Here is a 23,209-nt window from a genome sequence, read left to right as displayed (position 1 = left end):
AGACTTGCTATTTCATTTGTAAATTACCAATTTAGCTGTTAAATCTGCAGTTCACTTTTCTGGTGTGGGCAGTGTTGAGTGCTGAAATAACATTAAAATTATATTCAAAGTCAGGTCCTGTTGCTTGAGAATCCCACTGTGGAAGGATGCTATCATTTTCATTCACAAGAATGCGAAGATGCAGATGTTTCGTTGGGATTAACAAGCCAGTTTTGTTCTTGAAGGTTTCCCTCCAGCATAAACTTTTATTTGTTCTCATTTTTCAGCTTTTGAACACAAAACCAATATACTTGGATCACATGTGAAAGAAAGCTCCATTTGTTCTAAACATTTCTGTCTTTCTTATCTTTTAACTCCACTTTATTATTAAAGATTTGAAGAATAAAATATACATGAAACAGGGCAGGTGGTATGTTCTTGGAGCTTACATGTGGATGGGGGGGGGAGAGAGGAAGTTTTCATCTTAGAACATTCTGTACAAGGAACAAAATATCACAAAAAAGGAGCAAAACTTGATGTATGTAGAACAAAGTATCAGAATGGACCAGTTCAAAAATATTCCTTGTAAAACCAGTTTTGCCCTCATGTCACGTTAGTAAGCTTAACCTTCTAGTGAACTCCATGAACAACATATTTAATTCAAGAGGAGAAGAAAATGTTAAATTCTTCCACTGCCAGGTTCCGCTGCTTTAAAAATAAAGCTCTCCAAAGCAAAAGTGACAACAAATATTACATGGGCTGGTTGAGGGAAAAGGTGTGAATATCAGTGATCAGTTGAAATAGGTAGCTATGAAAACAGCGTCACACACGTAGTTTACTGATCACCACAGCAAAGCAGGCTAACCCAGTTCAATCTTTATAGTGAAAGGGTGATATCCGACTAGCTCGACTAGTTCATGGATAAAGTTGTTTGCTGTATAACATGTAAGGAGATCAATGACCCATTAAAATAGTTCAAAACATTACAAAAGAAAGAAGATCTGACACACAAAGCAGAGGAAATTATAATACTTGATGGAGCATTACATCTTGAAACCTACTTGTTCCAGACAACTGGCTTCAGATCAGTTGATGCATTTGGAGCCATTTCTTCCTCTTCTGCTCTTTCTGGGAGTAGCATACCCATCCAATGATGTTTTAATGTGCCCAAAGTTTTGGAATACAGAGCAAATTAAAAGGCAACTACCCGTTTTTCATCTTGCAGGTATTAGACCTGCTGTGTTTGAAATGGGGGTGGGGGTGGGGAGCATTGTGCTGAAGAGGAGAGATCGTCAGAACTTCCATAGAGAGAAATATATTACATAGACATCACATTTTAAAGAAAAGAAAGTGTCAGCTCCAAGGAGGACAGGTTGGTAGGATACTGCTTCTTTAATACTCGATTCTGCTCCAGTAGAACATGGTACAAAGAAGGACCCAAGTCTGCAAGGGAAAAAGAAAACAACAACTCAGGAAGGACCACACCTTATGCCATTGCAACAGCTTACTTACGCAGCTTGCCCAGATTTCCCACCCCAAAACTCTACCAGCCAGAGGGACAGCCTGAAGTCAGTCTGTACAAACAACATAATTATGTGGAATGGAAGTAACTCTGGGCTGCATCTACTATATTTGACCCTGAGGCCCAGTTTCTGTGGGATGTTTGACCACAATGGAGAAATACAGATGAAAACCAATGCACTGGAATTAAAAAGGAGACCTATATGCTGGATAGCAGCAGCAGCAGCAAGAGGTTTTCATAGGAAGCCCACCAAGACTCCTGGGCTATTTATTTTTTACAGTTCTGTTTATCTTCTAATAATGTTAACATTTTAGTACTGTTTCCATCCAAAGCAGAAAAGCTATCTGTCCCTTGTTGCAGCATAGCTACAATCTATTTTCAGAACATTCAAGACATTTCCCATTGGATAAGACAAAAAGGAGGGAACAAAAGTTTGGAAGTGGAGTGGAAATTAGGCTGAGGTGCTTTCCCACTGACCCATTCCTTTTAGAGCTTGGAAGAGGGAGGAAAAAGAGTAGATACTGTCCAGAAGGGTACTTCTTTCTTGATGCCTTCTACCACACAGACACCCTGGCCAATTCCTGCTAGATTCCTATCTTACAATATTTGAGATTGAGAGAGAGACTATTCCAGTTGCCTGAAGCTATTAATTAATTTGCAGGTCCATATTCCTGCTCAGCCCTGATCTCTCCATCCCCAACCCCACATTGGTCATTTCACGATTTTATTTCTCTGTGCTTATAATTTAGGATGGGGTGGGGAACCTGTGGTCCTTGCACCAAACATGGCCCACCAGGGGGTTCATCAGACCACACCCATCTGACAACTTATGTGATGTCAGGTGATTGACAAATGGGCTCCCGTGTTCTGATAGGATCTAATAAAGATCTGACCAAAAAGGGTTCTTCACCCCTGATTTAGGTGATTTGTATACCCCATGGGTGGTGCAAATATTTGCTAAGCTATAGTTTAATCTTATGAGAACTATCTTAACCACTCTTAGGGCTCACAAACTCCCACTTCCCCCTCTGTTGTGGCTGCATTGATGAATCCTAAAACTTCCACTTCTATTGTAGATCAACCAAGTCTTGCCATGTCATCTGAACACAACAAACTGGGGTTAAACTATGGTTTGCTTTAAAAAAAAATCCAACTTCAAACCATTATTGTTAACAAAACAGTTGAGCTGAACTACAGTTTAGGGTTTGAGTGAACAGCTACTCAAAATTGGTAGCAGAAATTTCCAGTCTCTTCCTTTCAGCTGTTCTGGATGCAAAGAGAAGAAGGAGGGGCACACAACCCAAAGTTTGCAGTGGCTCCTCCATGTTTTTGTATTATGTGCGGACCAATCTGTGCTGTCCACATGCCTGTGATTAGGCAATAACCTGTCTCCCGGGTTTATTCATAGTCATTTTACTGTCTCCCTAGAGGTCATTTCACATTTACACTGCTGCTGGTTACACCAGTTTAGGCACTATGTAAACATAGGTTGGTATTGCAAGTGTCCTGCAAGGGTAGTCCAAACAAACTGGGTACTCGAAACAAGTTTTCCCGGATGCAAAAGGCTTATTTGACCTTAGCTGGCTCAAAAAGCTTAGTACTGATCAACCCATAGGCATGGTTCCAAAATAGGAAGAAATTTTTAAGAGTTCTTCCAGCAACGTTTTTCAGGTAATCAAGCCATATTATTTATCTATAATTCGTTGATAACCAAGTGACATTGGCTATACAGCACTAGTGTACAGAATAATATGAAGGAAGAGACAGGTCTCTGCCTCAAGTAGCTTACAATCAAGTTCTAAAATGGCAGGAGGGTAGAAGGGCAGCAAGAGTAACAAGGGATGAACTAGTTTCAAAGGGGAATGAGTAATAAGGAGTTAACATGCCTCCTCTTAGCTGTTGTGTCTGTGCAGGGACCTACTGTGCTTTGTGGTGTGTGTTTGTGGTGTGTGTTTGTGTCATTCAAGGTAAAAATCCTGCCAACTGATTTCTACCAATAGAGAAAACTAGGAGCTATAATTCTAGAACCACTGTGTATCATCATCTTCATAAACTGCTACACTGAACATATTACAAAAGTCATCAGGTTCTGACACCATCAGAAGTCAGTATTAGTTCAAATATGTCATTCATGGCAGTTAAAGCTTTCTTAGGAAAATGAAGTGAATGTATGATTGAAAACTTGGAAGCAAAGGCAAAAGCTCAATTAGCAAAAAAACCCAACAACTTAATTTTTGTCATTTCAATAAAGAAAACTGTGGATTTTAATAAGTCCAAATGTCCAGGAACTTTATTCTTAGAAGCCAGTGGGTGGGGAAGAGGAAGATGATGGTGATGGTGATTTGTGCATCCTTCACCCCAAGGTCCCAGGGCAGGTTAAAACAATTAAGACACCACGTTTTTAAAATTGAAAATTCGGGCATAGCACCTGAATATGTACCATTCTGAACTGAGAGAGTCCCCAACAGATACAGAACCAGTTTCATGCTTTTGCTAAATAAGAGGTATCTTACCCAACATGCAAGACATTACAATTAGATACTCACAGTCCAGCACAGAATGGCGAAACCAAACCAGGCAACACCCCAAGCATGTCTGTCCATTGGGCCAGAGATGATTGGATAGCAGCCCTAAGTAATAAGAACAAACCAACAAGAGAATCAGTTTCAGGCAACCAAGGCATCATTCCAGACATCACAGGCTTTAGCTTAGAGTTGGTGAGCTTGTCTAGAAACTCTACAGCCTCAGGTTAGCTCACTGTTTCCAGTATTAAGCCTTGGAATGAGGACTGCAGCAGTTAACCTGAAGTCCAAACATGCTTTCAGGGCCCACTTTGTAAAACATGAAAACAAACTTATTAGCACTCACACATAGCTTTGCTGCTATGTCTCCCAGCTTCTGTACACACTGCACATGAGAGTGCATCAGCCACAAATAACAACAACAACAATAATTTATTACTTATACCCCGCCCATCTGGCTGGGTTTCCCCCTGGACACAGAATTGACCTGCACCTCCATGGACAGCTGTGAGTCCAAAATGACTCCCAGGCTGCGCACCTGCTCCTTCAGGAGCACAGTTGCCCCATTGAGGACCAGGGAGTCCCCCACACTCGTCTGCCCCCTGTCCCCCCAAAAAACGTAGTTCTGTCTTGTCAGAATTCAACCTCAATCCATTAGCTGCCATCCATCCTCCAACTGCCTCCAGGCAGTCACATAGAACCTTCACCGCCTGGTTCCAATTTAAAAGAGAGGTAGAGCTGGGTATCATCTGCATCCTATTCCCCCGCCCCTGTGCTTTCTATTACCCCACCCCAAATAGAGAGCAGGAAGAAATAATCTTCTTTTTTAATTTTATTTTTTGCAGCTGCAGGGCTTCAGCCTTTTATAACACCTTTGGTTTTCAGCACTTCACCAACATTCTGGGAAGTAAATAATTGAGATAAGCATTTCAATCACCCCAAAAAAGTAAGACAAAGAAGGTATTCTTACGTCTTTATGGTAATAGCCATCCATCCCCAGTTTGCAGGCATCCACGTTGATTGACTTTCCTAGAAGATCCATTACGCAGCACTGGCGTGGCCAAGGAAAATCTGCATCTTGGTTCCTTTTTCTGAATACAGAGCTATATGTTTGCCAGTCTGATGGGCCAACCACACCGCAGCACTTATTCTGGGTTTAAGAAGGAGAGAGAAAGTTGCTCATTAGGGTTAAGGCAATTAAGCACCTTCGTGCGACATTCAAAAACTAGAGAGAACTTTGCTGAGAAGGAAAGGAATGTAAAATAACGTAGGGTAGGCTGATAATCAGTTAGGGACCCCATGCTCTACAAATAGTGAAACTACTGGAATATTACTGGAATCTTCAGCTATGGTCTCCTGCCCTCCCAAGTGAGGCCTGCCTGGCTCCAACACAGACATACCTCTGAGCAGCAGCTTAAGACTTTCTCCTTCCCTTTGGGTATTTCATGGAATTTCATCCAGCTGATACAAAGCTTTATGTTAGTGCTGCACTAGGCTGCTGAAAAGTCCCAGAACATTCCCCTTACCCAGATGGAAGCTGGTGTTTTATGTTTCATATATTAGGTTGTTGAAATTTTCCTTCCCACCTCCACCATGGTTGTTGTTTTTAACGATTTTAAAATGTGATTGTAACTGAGCAATCCAGCCCCCCATGGCACGGGGTAGGGTGGTGGGTGGAGCTGATGTTTACAGAGATGTCCCTCTAATCAGCTTTGCCAGCTACCCTGGCTACCAAGAGTGTGGGCAAGACTTCTGCCGGTGGAATGCCTTGAAATGGGGTGTTTCAGAGGCAGGAACTGGGAAGGGCTGAGCCACACTGAGATCCTGACTTGGCTACAGTGCCATTGAGTAAAAGCTTTTGACCATATGACTGCACCAGCTCTAAATTGATGTAGTGAGCCTTAACTTTCTTACCTGGCAACAGTGCCACCTTCATAAAGCCCTGGCATGAAGGTGGGGGTGGATTGCAGCCTTTGTCACCTAAAGACTGTCCTATGTTATGTGACTTATTAATATATCATTATATTTTATTTATATAAATTATAAGAACATAATGTATGTACCACATCAATGGGCTATGTTTATTACAGCTTGCTCTGACTAGTAAATCCTGTAAATTCACCTGTAGATATCAAATATTTTTGATATTTCTAGGCCACCTTTCCAGGGCAAAGATGCCATCCTAAGATGGCTTACCTAAAACATAATAGAATCACATAGTTGCAAACAAAAGGAGCCTAACCATACATTGCATTCAAAAGCCTTCAGGTCTTGGATGAATCCTTTTCATAATTCTATTCATCTGAGTGGGATTCGCATGGAAGGCATGCTTAAAATAAAACTGGCCTATATTATCCCCAACTATTCAATCTGGATCAGGATAATTAAAGCTGGATCAAGATAATTTCATTCATGTGTGGAAAGATGGTGCATCGTTCCAGGTGAAGTAGAGAGAGCAGTAAAATTTCTCAAGGAGTTTTAAACAGAGGTGCCTACTCCAAGCCATTTATAGGCCAGTTCAAATCCAATACATGCATTTCCTCCCCTTCTTCTTCTTCTTCTTCTTCTTCTTCTTCTTCTTCTTCTTCTTAAATTATTGACTTTATATACCACCCCATACCTGGAGCATATACTTGCAATAACATCCACCTGAGTTCAGCTGGGTAAATCATCCCAGGATTACAGTTTTAGCCAAGTTTAGCTACTACTGTGCTAAACAAAGTTATTTTCATTTTATACCACATGTTCATTGGCCCAGATTTATCTAAGTTTTTGGGCTAGCAGAAGCCAGCTTAACGTTTCCTGCTAGCACAATGGGACTTTGCTTCCCACAACTACTTGGGAGGGTCAAGAGAACCCCAATAGCAGCGCGCAAGGGAAGGAGAGGGGAGATTGTTCTGTCTGGTAAGCAGAAATTACTGTGGTGATGGAAGAATCACCTTAGCACGACTCTGAGTTCCACCCATTATTTTTATATCTGAATGTGTATCAGTACAGCTGGGCTGACATACAGAAGTTGAATCATATGAGTTTAAGAAGTGTTGAAAGGTGGTGTTTCTAATACTGGGCATTAGCAAGATGTGGAAAGTCATTTTTAATACACTGGCCACTCTCAAAAACATAACCCTTCGCCTTCCCCAAAGGAAGTGTGCACAGCAACATAAAAGTAGGAATAAACAAATACACTTAAGAATCCAACAGAAGCCTTAGAAGGGATTTAGCAGCATTTCATTATTAATAGTCATACAAAACGTAGGAACCGTCCAGCAAAAACTTGTTTGCTCACAGGACAGAGGAAAGATGTACCTACAGAAGCATCAGACTAGAGAGTCTGACAACATTTAGAGCTGTATTCTTAAGCGAAGATTTACAAAAATGCACCCCTCATCATTACCTGCAACATGAGCCGATCCCATGTCCTGGTGATACCTTCACTCTTCCATTTGTCGTCATTGTTGATGGGGTCTGGATTCTGGTATTTCTCCAGCATTTGCTTCAAGAAGAGATTGGGGGTGAGCTGCATGACAATGAGAGAGGGGTGTATGAATGTCAGCCAGATTTCTTTTGGGAGAAAGAAAGAGTCTCAATAGGACAGAAGCCTCCATCCCAGTAATAACCAACGGAGGCTACATTCCTGGTGGAACGCCCTCCCATCAGATGTCAAAGGAATAAACAACTATCTGGCATTTAGAAGACATCTGAAGGCAGCCCTGTTTGGGGAAGTTTTTTAATGACTAATGTTTTAATGTATTTTTAATATCCTGTTGGAAGCTGCCTATTATTATTATTATCATCGTCATAATCATCATCATCATCATCCAGACATGGTATTTATTGTGTTTGTTTTACTAAGTACAATGGTACCACTTCTTGTCCCAATTTCTAACATTTCTTTCACACTGCAGAACCTGTATACCACACCATGTCACATTAAATCTTATTCACACCAGTAGGTTACTACAGTGTGAAAGGAACATTAGAAATTGGGATTGCCACCTCCTTTCAGCAGCTGTTGAGGGGAGGGAATGATCCTGTAAGGCCTTGGCTGAATCCAGTCAACAGCTCTTTGATTTTCCAGGTTTCCAGGCTTGCAAATTTTTTAAAGAGGAAGAAGGAGGAGGAGGAGGAGGAGGAGGAGGAGGAGAAGGAGAAAGAAGGAGAAGGAGAAGGAGAAGGAGAAGGAGAAGGAGAAGCAAACAACAGGGGAATGAGAACAAAACTTGCACTATCTTCCACTTGATTTCCAGAATGGCTTTTACATGGTATGAAAGCTCAAATATAATGCGGGAATTAGTAGGGAAATGGAATAAACTTCTGTGTAAATGCAGAGATACCCTTGACCAGACTTTGACAGAGGATTACATCATGAGGAAAGTTCAAGGAAATAAATAATGAACAGTTTGCCATTCATTGCTGCCTAAACATTTGTTAGGAAATGGCCAAAATACTAAAATTAAATATCTCCAAATTACTTGATAATCTAATAATTTATATAATCTAATAAAACCTAATAATACTTTTGAGGCCACAGGTGTGGGCAGGAATCTCTCTTTTCCATTAAAAATACTTGCAAGTCTCCCACATATTGATTGACTGATAATATTTCTATGCTGCTTTTCACTCAAATGAATCCCAAAGTGGCTTACAAACAATACATAATATGATAGAACATAATAGAATATCATAAACATAGAATAAATCGTAGAGAGAAAAAAACAAATCGTCAGTCATATATCTTCTTAGCCATCATGTTCATTCTGCTTAGAGCCTCATTCTTGTAGAGCCATATGCAACCCAGGCCCAAGCCGTTTTAATTTTATTAATTTATTGCTAAACCAACCAAGATTTGGGGTCAGTGTACAAAAAGACAGAAATAAATAAAATCCATCCATACCAAATACTTTTGTACATAACACCTTCTTACAAACTGTAAATGGAGAGGAAACACAACCATTAAAACAAGCACCCCCAAACTTGGCCCTCCAGATGTTTTGGGACTACAATTCCCATCATCCTTGACCACTGGTCCTGTTAGCTAGGGATGATGGGAGTTGTAGTCCCAAAACATCTAGAGGGCTGGGTTTGGGGATGCCTGATTTAAAATGTCTGGGCAGATCAAAACGCCTTGTCCTCATGCCAAAAAGATTGTAATGCTGGTGCCAGTTCAACCTCTTTGCACAAGTCCTTCCAAAGTTGGGTCCCCACTACAGAAAATGGCCTCCCCTTCCAACATTCATGATGTACTTTTGCTAAGGAAAGCAACATCAGAAGGGCCTCCGCCAAATATTTTATCCTTTTCACCTCAAGGATGAAATTGGGAAGATCTGAGAGAATGAGAAACCAATGGCGCAGAGTACTTACAAAGTCTCGGTGCACAGCTGCTGTGATGCTGGAGGCAACTTCAAAGGCAAAGACTATCATCAGCAGGATGATATACTGAAAAAAAAGCCCAAAACACCATGTCAACAAAGGATGCTACGTACACTTAGCCGTCAGGTTTAGATCCTTGAGATGAAAAGGAACACATGATTCTTGGGGTAGGTTGCTTAGCTTCTACTTTTTCCTTCTGAAAAGGTAGATTAAGAGCAGCCTGCCAGACCAGGCCAAAGACCCATGTAGTCCAGCATCCTTTTAATACAACAACCAACCAAATGACTACAGGAACCCCCAAAGCAGAACCGGAGCAAAAAATTACCACCGCCCCCATATCCCAGCGGAATCCCGCCTGGCATTCAGTGGCATACTGCCTCCAAGAGTGGAGGCGCTGATTATTTATTTACTTAAACAATTTATATACTGCTTATCTACAACTGCTTCCAAGCAGTGTACAGAAAATACACTAGAAGAAAGGTAAAAATTAAAACACCTGCTGGAATAAAAAAAAAAAATATATGCCTACAGCAGGTGCTGGGAAGGACCCTGTTTGAGCTCAGCTGGAAGGAAGTTTCATAAAATTGGGCCCCCAATTCCAAGTGCATGATTCCTGGTGCAAACGAGCCATGTCTCCAAACCATAGGAGACCACCTACAGTGATTCCCACAAAGACCTCAGTGATCTGTTGGGCATATAAGGGGTTAGGTGGTCCTTTGCTCTGAAAGATCTTTCTTTCCTTCAGTCCTACAGCAGAAAGTTGTAAATCTTGATTCTATACTGCAAAGTAATTTCCACCTCATGCCCACTCTATCTTCAATAGGAAGATCTGTTTGGGGTATTAAAACAACAACAACAACACCTTTCCTCCTAAACAAGGATGAATTCGTGGATTATAATAGCTACATCATCCCTTTAAAAAGAGATGTTTCCTTACACAAGTGTCCTTCAACTTGGGGTCCCCAGATATTGTCTGAATGACAACTTCATCATAAGTCAATTTAGCCATGGGCATGGATGACAGGTGTTGCAGGTAGACAGTATCTGGGGGCCAAGGCTGAAGAAAACTGCTTTACACTACACTAAGATTTCAGTCATAGTGAACTGGAAGATTTTTCCTCTCAGACGAGAGACTCATGGATACAATTCCTACGGTGACATCCTCTTTTCTATTCTTTTTTGCAGTTGTGCTTTGTGGAATGATAATGCAAAGTATCTACTCAGAATAATATGTCTCTCACTTTTTCTGCCATATCTTTCACAATGATTGACAGCAAACTATGCACACATATCTATAATTGAATAAGTTTCTACTTCTTCTGTGCTAGAACTGCAACAGAATGGAAGACAAAACATTAAGTTTCATTTGTGCACAATGTCCCTGACACTCATGATTATTCCATTTTCTGAGACTCTGCACACATAGTAATGACTAAGTTGCCAAGGAAATACTCTCTCCAACACCCTTTTTACCGTTTAGGAAATTCCTTTGTGTGCAGAGAGTCAGAAATATACTGACCAACCTCTTAGAGAATGCTGAATACTCTTGGTGACTATCCAACTTACCACCAATAGCATTGTCCTATTTGACTTCACGACACCAACAATACCAAGGACTGCCATACAAAAGAAAGAGAAGCCAGTGAAGATCCCAATCCAGGCAGCACCGTAGATGTCGTCATTGTCGGTAGCTTCCAGCAAAGGATAAAGTGTTGGCTGATCTGACACGAAGAATATACACTCTGCCATGAGTGCAAGGCCACAACACTGAGAAGACACAACCAAACAGACATGTGACTGTCAACCCAAGGGTGTTTGCTTGACCCGAGGACAAAAACCTGAGCCCATATTAAACACACAATTCAAAAGTTTGGCTCACTCATCTACTACTAAGGGCATCCCATATCGTCCAACGCTCGTACAAATTTGTGATTGCAATAACCACACATTGCTATCTACACTTCTGCCGCATGACCTGTCACAGCTAATTCTCCATCTTCAGATTTATTTGCAAAGAAGCTAGGCAATAGTTAACACGGCAATAGTTTTCTTGCATTGTCCATTGCTTGTGTTTGAGTTAAATGCTGCTTGATGCCTCCTGTGCCAGCACTGCCGCCCACCTGACATATACCAGATTTTGCTGACCTCTATGCTACACAAACACCTTGCTATTCTTTTCCTTTTACTTCTTTGAAGAGTGAAATGGGAGAGGTGCCTTCGAGGTTTTTTCGACAACCCTTCTTGCCTTGCCAACAAAAATATATTTATGCATTAAATATATATATATCTAAAAACAATGTCGATTTTTTAAAAAAAAACAAAACACACACACACACACACACACACACACACAAAATTGCATTTACAATCCTTAGAGGAGGGAATACAGTGGTACTTCAAATGTAACAAGACTATTGGGGATCAAAAATGTGGATCTATACTTTCATCTGTCTTTGCAGCCATAATCGTGATACCTTCTACTACACAAATGCATATGTATTGATGGGATAATTTCAAGAGACATACATATCACTGGAAAAGTGCTTCCCTCTAGAAGTACATTTAATTAATCTATGAGGGACTGCATCCATGAAGTAGCCAATCCGCATACTATACATTTCAAGTCCACTTACCCCCATGACGACATTCCCCATAATGAGCAAGCCTTGGAAACATCGTGCACCAGTATCACCTTTTGCCATTTTCAGTTTGCTGTGCAACCTAGAAGCAAATCACAGATTGATCAGCGCTGTAGGTTCTCCCAAAAGCTTTCTGCCTGCCCTCCCACCTCTGCCCTTGAAAGCAAGAACAAGCACACGCAAACTACTATGATATATTGAGAAAGAAGCCTCGGAAATTACATCAGAACAAACTATCCACATAACTTTTTATTTGGTGTACCTGTAAGCAGGTTTGTACATTCTTTCAATACCTACCCATGGAAAATGGAAAGTTTCATCACAGATATATATGATATATGCATACATTTGTGGAATTTAAAAGGTAACTCAGAGATCATTTGAGAACTGATAAAAAAGTAGAAGACAGAGCAAACAGAGGCCATATCTTTTATTGGACCAAAGGCTGTTCAAAGTTATCTAGAAGGGCAAGCAGAGGAAACGGAGCACACATGAATCTGATCGCAGTGTAAACCAGGGATGGGAAACAAGAGGGCTTCCAGATTATTAAAAACCATTGGACATGCTGGTTGGGACTGATGGGAATTGGAGCCCAAGAACACCTGGAGAGCCATAGATTCCCCATCCCTGGTATAAACCATACCTAGGAAAAGAAAGTTTCATGAATCCCACGGGTGTCTTCAATTATCCAAATGGCCAGGCACAGAAGGAAGAGAATAGACAAAATGCATCTGGCTATACCTGATGCTGCAGTCACCAAGGTGCCCTTTGAGTAGAACTGTTCAGTGGGGTTAGGGGGCCGATCAACTATGAAACTAATGAAGTTTAAGCTTCTGGTCCTAATCCCAGATGGCCCCTAGAAGCGACTTTAGTCCACATTGCTTAAAAATGTTGGGTCTAGTACAACCAATTTGAGTTGCACAATTCAAATTGATTGTTTTTGTGTGTATATATTCCCGGAGTTTGAGAGTCAGCAGCACAGATATTGTAAATGTGTAATGATATATAAATGCAGGTTCAGACTGATTATATTTCTTGCAATACCACATTTGGAAGATTACACACACACAAATATACAGGATACACAAATACACAAAATGTTGCAGTGTGGAATAGCCTTGTTCAGTGTTCTAGTCAGTGGGCCATGCCCTCCATTGGGACACGCCATTCCATTACCCTTTCCATCTGGTTTGCCATCTCCGCCACCCTGGTCGGCATTCTGTAGCTACCAAACAAGCCCATGTGTGTGGCTTTAGGCTTGTTTCCTAAATATCTTTTTTGTACTTCTTCAAAACTTGGAGTTTCCCCAAGCCTGGCGGCACCCCACTTTTGTGGATATTGTTCACTTTTGTGCATATTATTCTGTGAACTGCCCTGAGACCCCCGGGTATAGGGAGGTATATAAAATCAATCAATAAATAATAAATGATAAATGGTGGAATTTTGACTAAATAAGCATTGGTACTCATACCCAAACATCAGAAACAAGAGGAACGATGCAGCCCTACTTCAATTTACAGTCACCTTCTACAAAATAAAAATAAAATACAATGCTTGTACATCCTCCCACTTCTGTGAAGTCTAAAGCTGCATCGTGCGTGAAGTGTTTTCATAAACTTGTCACACCCGTTTCCAGTCTAGGAGGCGCCTTCTACCTTGGGCTATGGGTTCTGCTGCATAGCTGAAAATGTCATTGCCCATTTCACGCAGATTGCCTGCAGCGAGTCTGACCCAACCTTCCCAGGGAGAAAGTCACACCCATGTGAGACACTAAAACTATGCTTCAGCATCTGTGACAAAAGAGGCACGGGAAGATAATGTGAAGAGCCAGTTGTAGCTGGAACATGAGAGACCAGGAGAGTCACATTCCAGTTGCATTTTTGAAAGTTCTGAGATCTCGACTGGGCACCCCAGGAATTCTTAACGAAATTCAAATATCCTCAACACAGAACTCTGACATGCTACAGACAGGGGCAAGACAAGCTCCTCCTTCATGTTCCGGACAGCTGGATCCCACAGTCCTTCGTGTATAGGGTTTATCTGTAGTGGAGAACTTGGCACACTCGTGTCAGTTCCCTTTCAGATCAGGGTTATAAGTCATGCTGTGAGCCTGCAGGATACAGTAGTCTGCCTGCCTTAGAAGTTCACCCTTCCATGCATGGAGGGTTTGTGAGGTTGGTCACAGTGATGCAGCAAGCACAACACACCCTTGTACAATGGGAAATGCATGGGTTTAAACATCTGAATAGGGCTTACGTCCTTCGTCCATGGGCAGGAATGATGTGACATCATGCTAGTCACCTTTTTCATGGACAGAACCTCTGCACCTTTAATAACTGAACCACAGGCTGAAATCAATAGCTGAAGCCATTGCAGTACCCACAATTATGGGGGGGGGGGCTGTCAAATTTCTGCTTATCTTGTTGGATATAGATCTTTTTCATTAAATCAAACCAACAGCCCTAATGCCACTTCTGACAACTCCTACTGTGGTCTCAATCACCCGGTCTACTAAAATTGTAGGGATACTGTGAATGAAGTATGTTGCAGGGTATATATCTAAGAGGCTCAGTGGTCCAGTAGGCCAGCTGGAGACCCAAGTTTGGGAAACCCTGCAGTAGGGTTAATGTCAACGGAGACACTGAATAACAAGATGGAGAGTGCAAAAAAAAAGTGATATTGGCATAAGAGCATCCAAGCCAGTCTTTGACAAGGTGTAGAAGACATTTGGGGAAGCTGTTTCATCGCTACCAATTCAGTTCTCACTTTTAATGAAGAAGCGTAGGCATGTCCTAAAAAGGTTGGAAAGGGAATATCTATCCATTTCCATTTCTCTTGGTTTCTCAAGTTTCCAGTCTTGAGTTCAGTTCTCCACATTTCCACATCACTTTGTAATCTTTTTATTAAAAAAAGGTTATCATGAAAGTTCACAAGCATTTTAATACAATTTCCCCCCAATTGTCACATTTTTATATAACTGTGTCTAATGCACACCTTTGCACTAATATGATGTTTTGTGTACAATTTTCACTATTGCAAACTTATTTATGCATGCATTACTCGACTATATGCATTTCTATACACAATATTTGGCTATAAAACTCCATTGCACAATTCATTGTTGTTGTTTAGTCGTTTAGTCGTGTCCGACTCTTCGTGACCCCATGGACCAGAGCATGCCAGGCACTCCTGTCTTCCACTGCCTCTCGCAGTTTGGTCAAACTCATGCTAGTAGCTTTGGTCAAACTCATGCTGGTAGCTTCGAGAAGCACAATTCGTAGAAGTACAGATTTTGAAAGATGGCTGTGTTTGGGTTCACAGATTGTTTTGGAAAGTTTGAATTTGGTAGATTTGCCTTTAAATGAGAAGTGAATTGTATTTATCCCCATTTCTCTACCTACAGGTAAAGTGTCACCCCCACCCCCAAACTGAGAAAATTCATCACATGAAAAGAGGGTAGAAGAGGATTGAGATTTGCACAAATTTTTCACATGCTATTTTACAGGTGTGAATTTAGAAATAATTGCTATAATTTGAATATTCCGATTATATTCAGAGTTTTCTGACCACATTAACTATTTTCTGGCTACGAGGCGGTCAGAAGCTTTGGTTCCATTTAGGCTGAAGAGCAGCTTGATGTATTGTCCAAGCCCAGATAAACTGGTTAATCTTAACTATGATTAGTGAAAACAAGCCAACTTCAAACCATAGTTTAGAAGCCAGCTTGTTTTCACAAACCATAGTTAAGATTAACCATAGTTCAAAGTTATTTCAACACAGCAATGATTTAAAGTTAAAAGTTAATTCAACGTTGTGGTGAATCTAAAGCAGAAGTGGAAGTTTCCGGTATCCTCACTATGATACTAGAGGAAGAGAGCGTAGGAAAGAGAGACAAACCTGAGGCTCTTTCTTGAAATGCTAAACCATGTTTTACCATTATGTATGAATGCTTTCATTATATGATGGCTAACATAGGTTTCACTCCAAATCCACAAATGTATAGACAGGCAAAAGGCCTTCTGAATAACACAGTTACTGCCAAGTAGTAGTAATACATGGGATTGTAATCTTTAATTTTAAAATGTTTAACTTCCTACTCTTCCCTAAGCAAGTGAAATCTGCACCGCCTCCACTGCCCTTAAAATTATTGAGATCAGATAATAGTTTCCTTCGTGCCACAGAGGCTGGAGTGCCCCTGCTTAGACCAGTTCCTCAGCCAGTTGAACAGGCTTCTTTATCTTTCTCTCAGAACTAATATCATGTTAGTTTATGCATTTATTGTCCTCAAAAAAAACAACACACACACAGGAAGCTTGCTCTCAGCTATTTGCCCAGGTCTAGTGCAGAAAATGAAATGAAGCCATGCACGTATTAAGGAAGCAACAGGTATGAAATAGAAAGTAGAATGTAAAAGTACAACAGGATGCCATGATGAAGAAAAGGGTAGCCAAAGCCCAGGTGTCCCCTACACAGCACCCATGGGCACCAAATGTACCTGTCATATGAAAGGTCACACCCCTTGAAAATCCACAAAGCATGAAAGACAGCTGGCTCTCTCTACTCAGTAGCTGTTTGGATTGATCAGTTTCTCTTATATGCCTCCATGGCAACCATTTTGTGACTGGCGCCAACAGAAATTACTCAAAATCGCAAAGGAGTCCACTGGCCCAGGAAGGTTGACATCCCCTGCCACAGCCTATAGCAGTGCTGCCAAACCGAGCACCGTCTAGATGTTTTGGATTACAATTCACATCATCATGGGTCATGGTCAGAGATCACGAGAGGGGTAAGTCTGTCTGAAAGATTTAGAGGGCATCAGGTCTGGGAAGACTGACCTATTTCATTTTTGTAAATTCTAAGAGGGACAGTTGGGTTTATTGGGCGTGTGGGTGTGCATAATGGGTGGAGACAGAGAATTCATGATCTTGATGCGCATTAAACCACATCTAAGGAGAAGCAGCATTAGGCGGCTTCCATACTGACAATTGCCCTGAATTGTTATGAGCAAGATGGGAAATCGAACCCTCTTATGCTTGCCTGTGGATTCGTGGAGTGCACAGTCTAAATTTCCTGTGCAAACAAGTGAACCAGATGGCAGTCTGGAGAATGGAGAAATTTTTGATCCAGCAGTTTATCATTTTTAAAAAATAAATGGTGTCAGGTATGTGCGCCACTTGTGGAAGTTCACAGAGCTATACTTGCTCATATTAGACTAGCAGGTGAGAGATGCATTGCCAGCCAAATAAAAGGCAAGTCCTCATTACTCATGCCTCTCCCTTTCTCAGGTCACCCTGTGTCATTCTCCATTAACAATTTAGAGACTGTAAGCTCCTATAGGGTTTGTCTTTTGAGTGTCATGTCAATCTAATTGCCATGTACAGCGATAGCACTAAAGGACAGTTCCAGGTTTATATTAGATTAGAAGAATGAATAGCTGCCATGGTATGTGTGGTCCAGACATCACCCCTTCAAGAGAGATTATTATACGGTATCTACAGGAGTCCAAGATATTCCATCTGTCTCTGGAGATAATGGAGGAGTGAGCCTTTGGGAGTAAAATAAAATTGCTTGAAGGTTACAGTGCGGCTGTAGAGACTAATAAAGTTCCTTCAAGAGGTTCCTTCAAAAGAAATGTAGGTTTTTATTTTTATTTTTTAAAGGCTTTTTTCTACAGCCTTTCAGGTCCTGGAAATGCTTTTATAGCACACTCTTGTGCAAGTTTACTCAAAAGGAAGTCAATTACATTTAGTGGTGCTTTCTTCCCAGTATGTATGTATTGCTGCCTTAGAGATAATATTCAGCTATTGGTGTTCCTATATAGGTGTTTCATAGTCAGGGGCTGAATTTCACCCTTATCAATACTTTTCACTCTGTCTCAGATAGTCTGCCAAAGCTTTTGCCACAGGATTGTTGGTTCAAGAACAACGCTTGCTGAAGTTCTCCATTTCACCTCACTGTTAACCAATTTTCAGGGCAGGACATTGGCACACCAGATAATACAATATGCCTACTGAGAGGAATTGAAGCATAAAATAAAAGAAATAGAAAATTTCTCAAGATTGGCAAAGTGCTCTCCTACCCTGTGCACCCGCCCAAGACATGACGCATCCATGCCGTAACATGTCCTCAAGCCATTTCATGAGGACCACACCTCTGTTTCTTCAGTGAACCCTATTCAATCCTCTAACGATTTTTCATCTGATGGTAGAGAATGCTTTGCCCCAAGGCTCCATGACATATCTATATTTAGGGTAATGGGAGACACTTCACTTTTATCTATGGCATCATTGATCAGTTTCATAGTCATATTTAGCATTTCCACATGTCAATTTGAATTTTTCATTGTGGACCTTTTATTACAAAAGCAGGGGGCATGTGGCAGTGAAAACGTCAATCATTCAGATTATATATGCATCTTAATGCCAAAATAGGCTTCAAAGTATGGCTTCATCAATTGTATCAATGGTGTAGGTATTCACTAAGACCTTATACACCAGCAGGGCTTCCCCCCCCAACAGCCAAAACTCGCTGGAACTCAGTTCCAGCACCTCTCAGGTGGGCGCCATTGCCATTCTAAGAGAACAAGGGTTCTTCAGTCTAAGAGTTCATGGTAAATTCCAGTACCTCTTTTTCTAGAAAAGTAGCACTGTACACCAGCAATGGTTTTATTTATAAAAAGTATTTATATATTGCTACATCGTGAAACACCAGGGCAGTGTGCATCAATAAAACATTGTTGTTGTTGTTGTTTAGTCATTTAGTCGTGTCCAACTCTTCGTGACCCCATGGACCAGAGCACACCAGGCACTCCTGTCTTCCACTGCCTCCCGCAGTTTGGTCAAACTCATGCTACACTGTCCAACCATCTCGTCCTCTGTCGTCCCCATCTCCTTGTGCCCTCCATCTTTCCCAACATCAGGGTCTTTTCCAGGGAGTCTTCTCTTCTCAAGAGGTGGCCAAAGTATTGGAGCCTCAGCTTCATGATCTGTCCTTCCAGTGAGCACTCAGGGCTGATTTCCTTCAAAATGGATAGGTTTGATCTTCTTGCAGTCCAGGGGACTCTCAAGAGTCTCTTCCAGCACCATAATTCAAAAGCATCAATTCTTCGGCGATCAGCCTTCTTTATGGACCAGCTCTCACTTCCATACATCACTACATACCATACTGTTAAAAGTAGTATCAAAATTATCAACAAAGTGACTGGCTCAACAGTACTGTAATGTTTTAAGCAGCTGCAAAAAGGTTTTCAATAAACGCTAAAAGTGAGTATGGCTGCCGATTCCCTGCTGAAAGTGTGTTCCACAACATGCCTATCTTCTGGTCAAAGCCAGTCAGGCCTCTGTGCCATGGGGAACGACTAACAGCTCTCCTCCAGATGATCTCAGTGACTAAACTGGGAACTAAGGGCTCAAGTGGTCCTTAATGTATCCTGGACTCAAGTTGTTCATGACTTTGTATATCATCACAAGAGCCTTGAACGTGGCCCGCTAGCCAACCTGGCCCAGGACATTTTGCCGCTTCAGACAAAACACAAAATGCAACCCCACTATGAGTTTCTCCTCCGCTGTTCCCCCATCCCCCATGCTGATGGTGCTGGTGGAATAAAGGTAAGTCGAGGAGGAGTGGGTGGTGGCAAGTGGGCACAGACATGCAGCAGTAGTATACTCTTCAGAGGCTGGATCTGCCACCTGAGCAACTGCCTCACCGTGCCTCATGGGCAGGCAGATGCTAGCATAGGGGCAATCAGTGCAGACATTTTAGCAGAGGTGTTGCCTGTGGTCAGCTACCTGTCCACATCAGCGGTCTAGCCACTGTATTCAGCACCAACTGGAGCTTCCATATTGAACCCAAGGGCAGCACCACATACTGTACATTGCCGTAATCCAGTCCTGAGGTTACCAGTGCATGGGCTAAAGTGGTCAGATGGTCCTGATCCAGAAATGGCTGTAGCTGGTATGCCCAATGAAGCTGGTGAAAGGCATTCCTAGCCACATACCGTAGGTCTCTTGCGCTTCCGATGACAAATACATATCCAGGAGTATCCCCAAGCTTTATTCCTGCCCCTGTAGAGGGAACACAACCCCATCCAGAACAGGCAACTGGCCTGTCTTCCAGACACAGAAACCACCTACCCACGGAGCCTCCACTTTCCTAGGATTCAGACGCAGTTTATTGTCCTTCATCCAGTTAATCACGGCTTGCACAGCTTCAACTGATTTAGAGGTTACAGAGAAACAGAGCTGTCTGTCATCAGCACGCTGAGGTCCCCATGCTCCAAAACTCCCAACGGCCGCTTCCAATGATTTCATAAATACGTTAAATATTTACTGGAGACAAAGTGGTGTCCCATGGAGCACCACAGGACAAGTGCCACAGGGTGAGGAGCACTCCCCCAGTGTCTCTATCTGGACTCAACTGCACAGGTAGGCGTGTAATACTGTGTCTCTGATAACTCATTTCACACAGCCCACCTAGGAGGAAACGGTGGTCAAAGACCTCTGATAGATCAACACAACTCCCCCTCTCCCTCTTTTGCTAAAGGTCATACATCAAGGCAACCAAGGCTGATTCAGTCCTGAAACCAGGCCGAAATCCAGATTGAAGTGGGTCCAGAAATCAGAGTTCTCCAGGAACACAGGCAGTTGCTGCGCCACCACTTTCTTCCCAAAAGAAGTATGACCAGGTGTGGGTGATTTTGTACATTTTGGGTTGTCTCGCTTTCTCATTTTTTCCACAGTTAAGCTCAGTTCTTCACATTTCCACAGCAGTTTGTAATTTTAAAAAGTCATCATGAATATTCACCAGCATTTCCATATGAACTTCTCCTAATATACATATTTGCATGCAAGTTTGTCTACTATATACATTTTTTTACAGAGCAATATCCCACAGCAGAATGAATTTTCATATACTATCTTCACCAGCATAGGTAAAGGTAATTTTTGTGCATGCTTATTGGCTGAAGAACTGTGTGCAGAATTCAGAGGATTTGAAAAGGATAGCTGTGTTTCTGTTCTCACTCCCCACCCCCCACCCCCCAAAAGTGCAAATTAGGTAGGCTGGTGTTTAAATGAGAGTAGAATCAAGTCTCTACCTTAACCCTACTGGAGACTGGCTGGTAGCCATTGCACAATGTTGGATCCTGGTTGCACTTTTTAAAGAGTAGGTACAGGCACTCCACTGCCTCCTTGAGGGTGGCTAGCACCAAAAATGCAAAAATGCGTTCACAACATCTTGGAGCAACCTTGCCACCCTCCTCTGACCAGTTTCAATCAGCTAGGATGCTTGGGGTTTCAGAGGGCACTTGGCTGAATTCATTCCTGTGGTTATCCTGTCCTCATCTACTGAAAATGATGCCCAAACACTGTGCCTGATGGTTTGGCAGTTCTGTTTTGGGGAAGTGATTATACTACTTCTCCATTGTACTATAATTACATATTATCTCCTTTTATATATATATATATATACACACAGCCCAACACAGCAACACACAGACACACAAATACACTCCAAACAAGATTTTGAGGTGCTTCAAAGACCATCAACACTGCCTTGAAAAGGGTGGGGTTTGCTTGATTTTAAGAGAGCACATCTGAATATTTGCAACGTAATTGGAAGAGTTAACAACACTCCCTTAAATACAACCCTTTTAAGTAGGTGGAGTCGTGGGGGTGGCATTCAGCTAAGTTTTGCACAGAGTAGACACACTGAAATGAAAGAACATGACTAAGTGAGATCCATTAATTTCAATGGTTCTACTCTTTGTAAAACACCCCCATGCTTTCGAACATCTTTTTTAAAAAAACAACAACATAAAATTACAGCTATCCATCCACACAATGCTATTATATACATAAGAACAGGCTTGCCAGACAAGCAGATTATATGGCAGAAATAACAGTGCTCAAACACATTTTAAAAAATAGGAATGAACCATCTGGGGTGGGATGTATGATCAGAGCAAAGCTGTGTCATAGCACAGTTTGCTAAGGTGCAATCTGACGCACACTTACTTGGAGCAAGCCCCATAATATTCAGGGGGGCTTCCAAAAAAAAAAAAGATAATGAGTATCTGAAAAATTTACACTCTGGGTTTCCCCTTATGATTCAGCAACACAGATATCACAAGCAAAACAAGAGGCTCATCTCAAGACAACACAGATTCACCATACAGGTCAGAAGATTGCAATGAACCTAATTAAACAGCTCAAAGCTTCTCAATGCACTGAAGACTCCTTCCTGAAAGCTGTTTTGTTGGCTGCTTCCTTCAAAATACTACAAGGGAAAAACTGAAACAATCCTTACAAGAACTTTATGAAGAATCCACTAGGCAGAAAGCCAGCGTGTGTGTGTGTACCAATTTTTCATTAACTGAACTGAACCGGGAGAAACTCATCCTTTTTTATCTTGTGCTTGTTCACAGAAAATGAAGGGAAATGCAAATCCTTCACCTGTACTGCTTTCCTGCCTCTTAACAGTGCAATCCTAACCAACTCTACTCAGAAGTAAGTCCTATCAAATTCAGCAGTATTTTCTCCCAGGTAAGTGGTGTTATGATTGCAGCCTAACTTTGTATCAGCATTAAGCAGCGATACACAGAATGATATCATCATTATAGGAAACAGATGAAAAGTTCCAAACTCCCACCCTGTGCAAAAACTGCTCAAATCCCATGAAATTCAAACTAACCATGCAGAGAATTGCAACTTAGCATTTATCAGAAAACAGCAGCAAAGAGATGATGAATTGTTTTAATATAATAAGCAACAGGTCTGAACATCTATTGACTTAATAAATATTTTTAAAATAAAGGACCTTAGCATTCAAAGACATAAAAGGAATGCGATTCATAGACACAGAAAACTCACCTTGCACCCTCCTTATTCCACTGCTGGATCCCCAAACACACCTACAGTACTGAGGAAAATCCCCTCTCAATCAGTCTTTAAAAGAGCCCAAGGCAACGAAGTAAAATCGCCTATGATTGGTGGGCACACATATCACATGAGATTGTCCTTGATCTGGCTAGACCGGTTCTTCGATTGCAAGAGGACCCAAGATCCTCCGATTGTACTGGAATGTTGTGTACCAACCCATTCACCAAAGCTGGTGGTGTTTCTGTTATTTCACTCTGTCAAGCGTGACCAGGTGACTTATCCATGTGCAATCTTTAAAGT

General features: G+C 41.6%; 1 protein-coding gene across 3 annotated transcripts; it reads right to left on the bottom strand.

Moving 5' to 3' along the window:
• Nucleotides 1–225: 225 nt before the first annotated feature.
• Nucleotides 226–23,175, bottom strand: UPK1B (uroplakin 1B). 3 transcript variants are annotated; one of them, XM_083609297.1, is made up of 8 exons: nt 22,901–23,175; nt 12,027–12,114; nt 10,960–11,160; nt 9,385–9,459; nt 7,418–7,540; nt 4,994–5,173; nt 4,048–4,131; nt 226–1,422 (listed from the first exon to the last, which is right to left on the bottom strand). In XM_083609297.1, exons 2-8 carry the CDS (start codon nt 12,093–12,095, stop codon nt 1,372–1,374), a joined length of 783 nt encoding a protein of 260 aa, XP_083465423.1. In that variant the 5' UTR covers nt 12,096–12,114; nt 22,901–23,175; the 3' UTR covers nt 226–1,371. The 3 variants fall into 3 exon arrangements, with proteins under 3 accessions (XP_083465423.1, XP_083465425.1, XP_083465424.1); XM_083609299.1 differs by lacking the exon at nt 22,901–23,175 and adding an exon at nt 22,046–22,108; XM_083609298.1 differs by lacking the exon at nt 22,901–23,175 and adding an exon at nt 16,528–16,568.
• Nucleotides 23,176–23,209: the final 34 nt, after the last annotated feature.

This window comes from Podarcis filfolensis (genome assembly GCF_964270895.1).
Source record: "Podarcis filfolensis genome assembly, chromosome: 4".
Classification (NCBI taxonomy): Eukaryota; Metazoa; Chordata; class Lepidosauria; order Squamata; family Lacertidae; genus Podarcis; species Podarcis filfolensis.
Note: the sequence above shows the minus strand (reverse complement) of the source record. Positions and strands in the feature narration are given on the sequence as shown.

Coding starts and splice junctions, on each gene's coding strand:
- UPK1B (XM_083609297.1), bottom strand. CDS start 12,095: ATGGCAAAAGGTGATACTGGTGCACGATGTTTCCAAGGCTTGCTCATT. Junction 7,541..9,384: donor CAGCTGTGCACCGAGACTTT/GTAAGTACTCTG, acceptor ATTGTCATGCAG/CTCACCCCCAATCTCTTCTT. Junction 1,423..4,047: donor TCGCCATTCTGTGCTGGACT/GTGAGTATCTAA, acceptor TTTCCCTTGCAG/ACTTGGGTCCTTCTTTGTAC.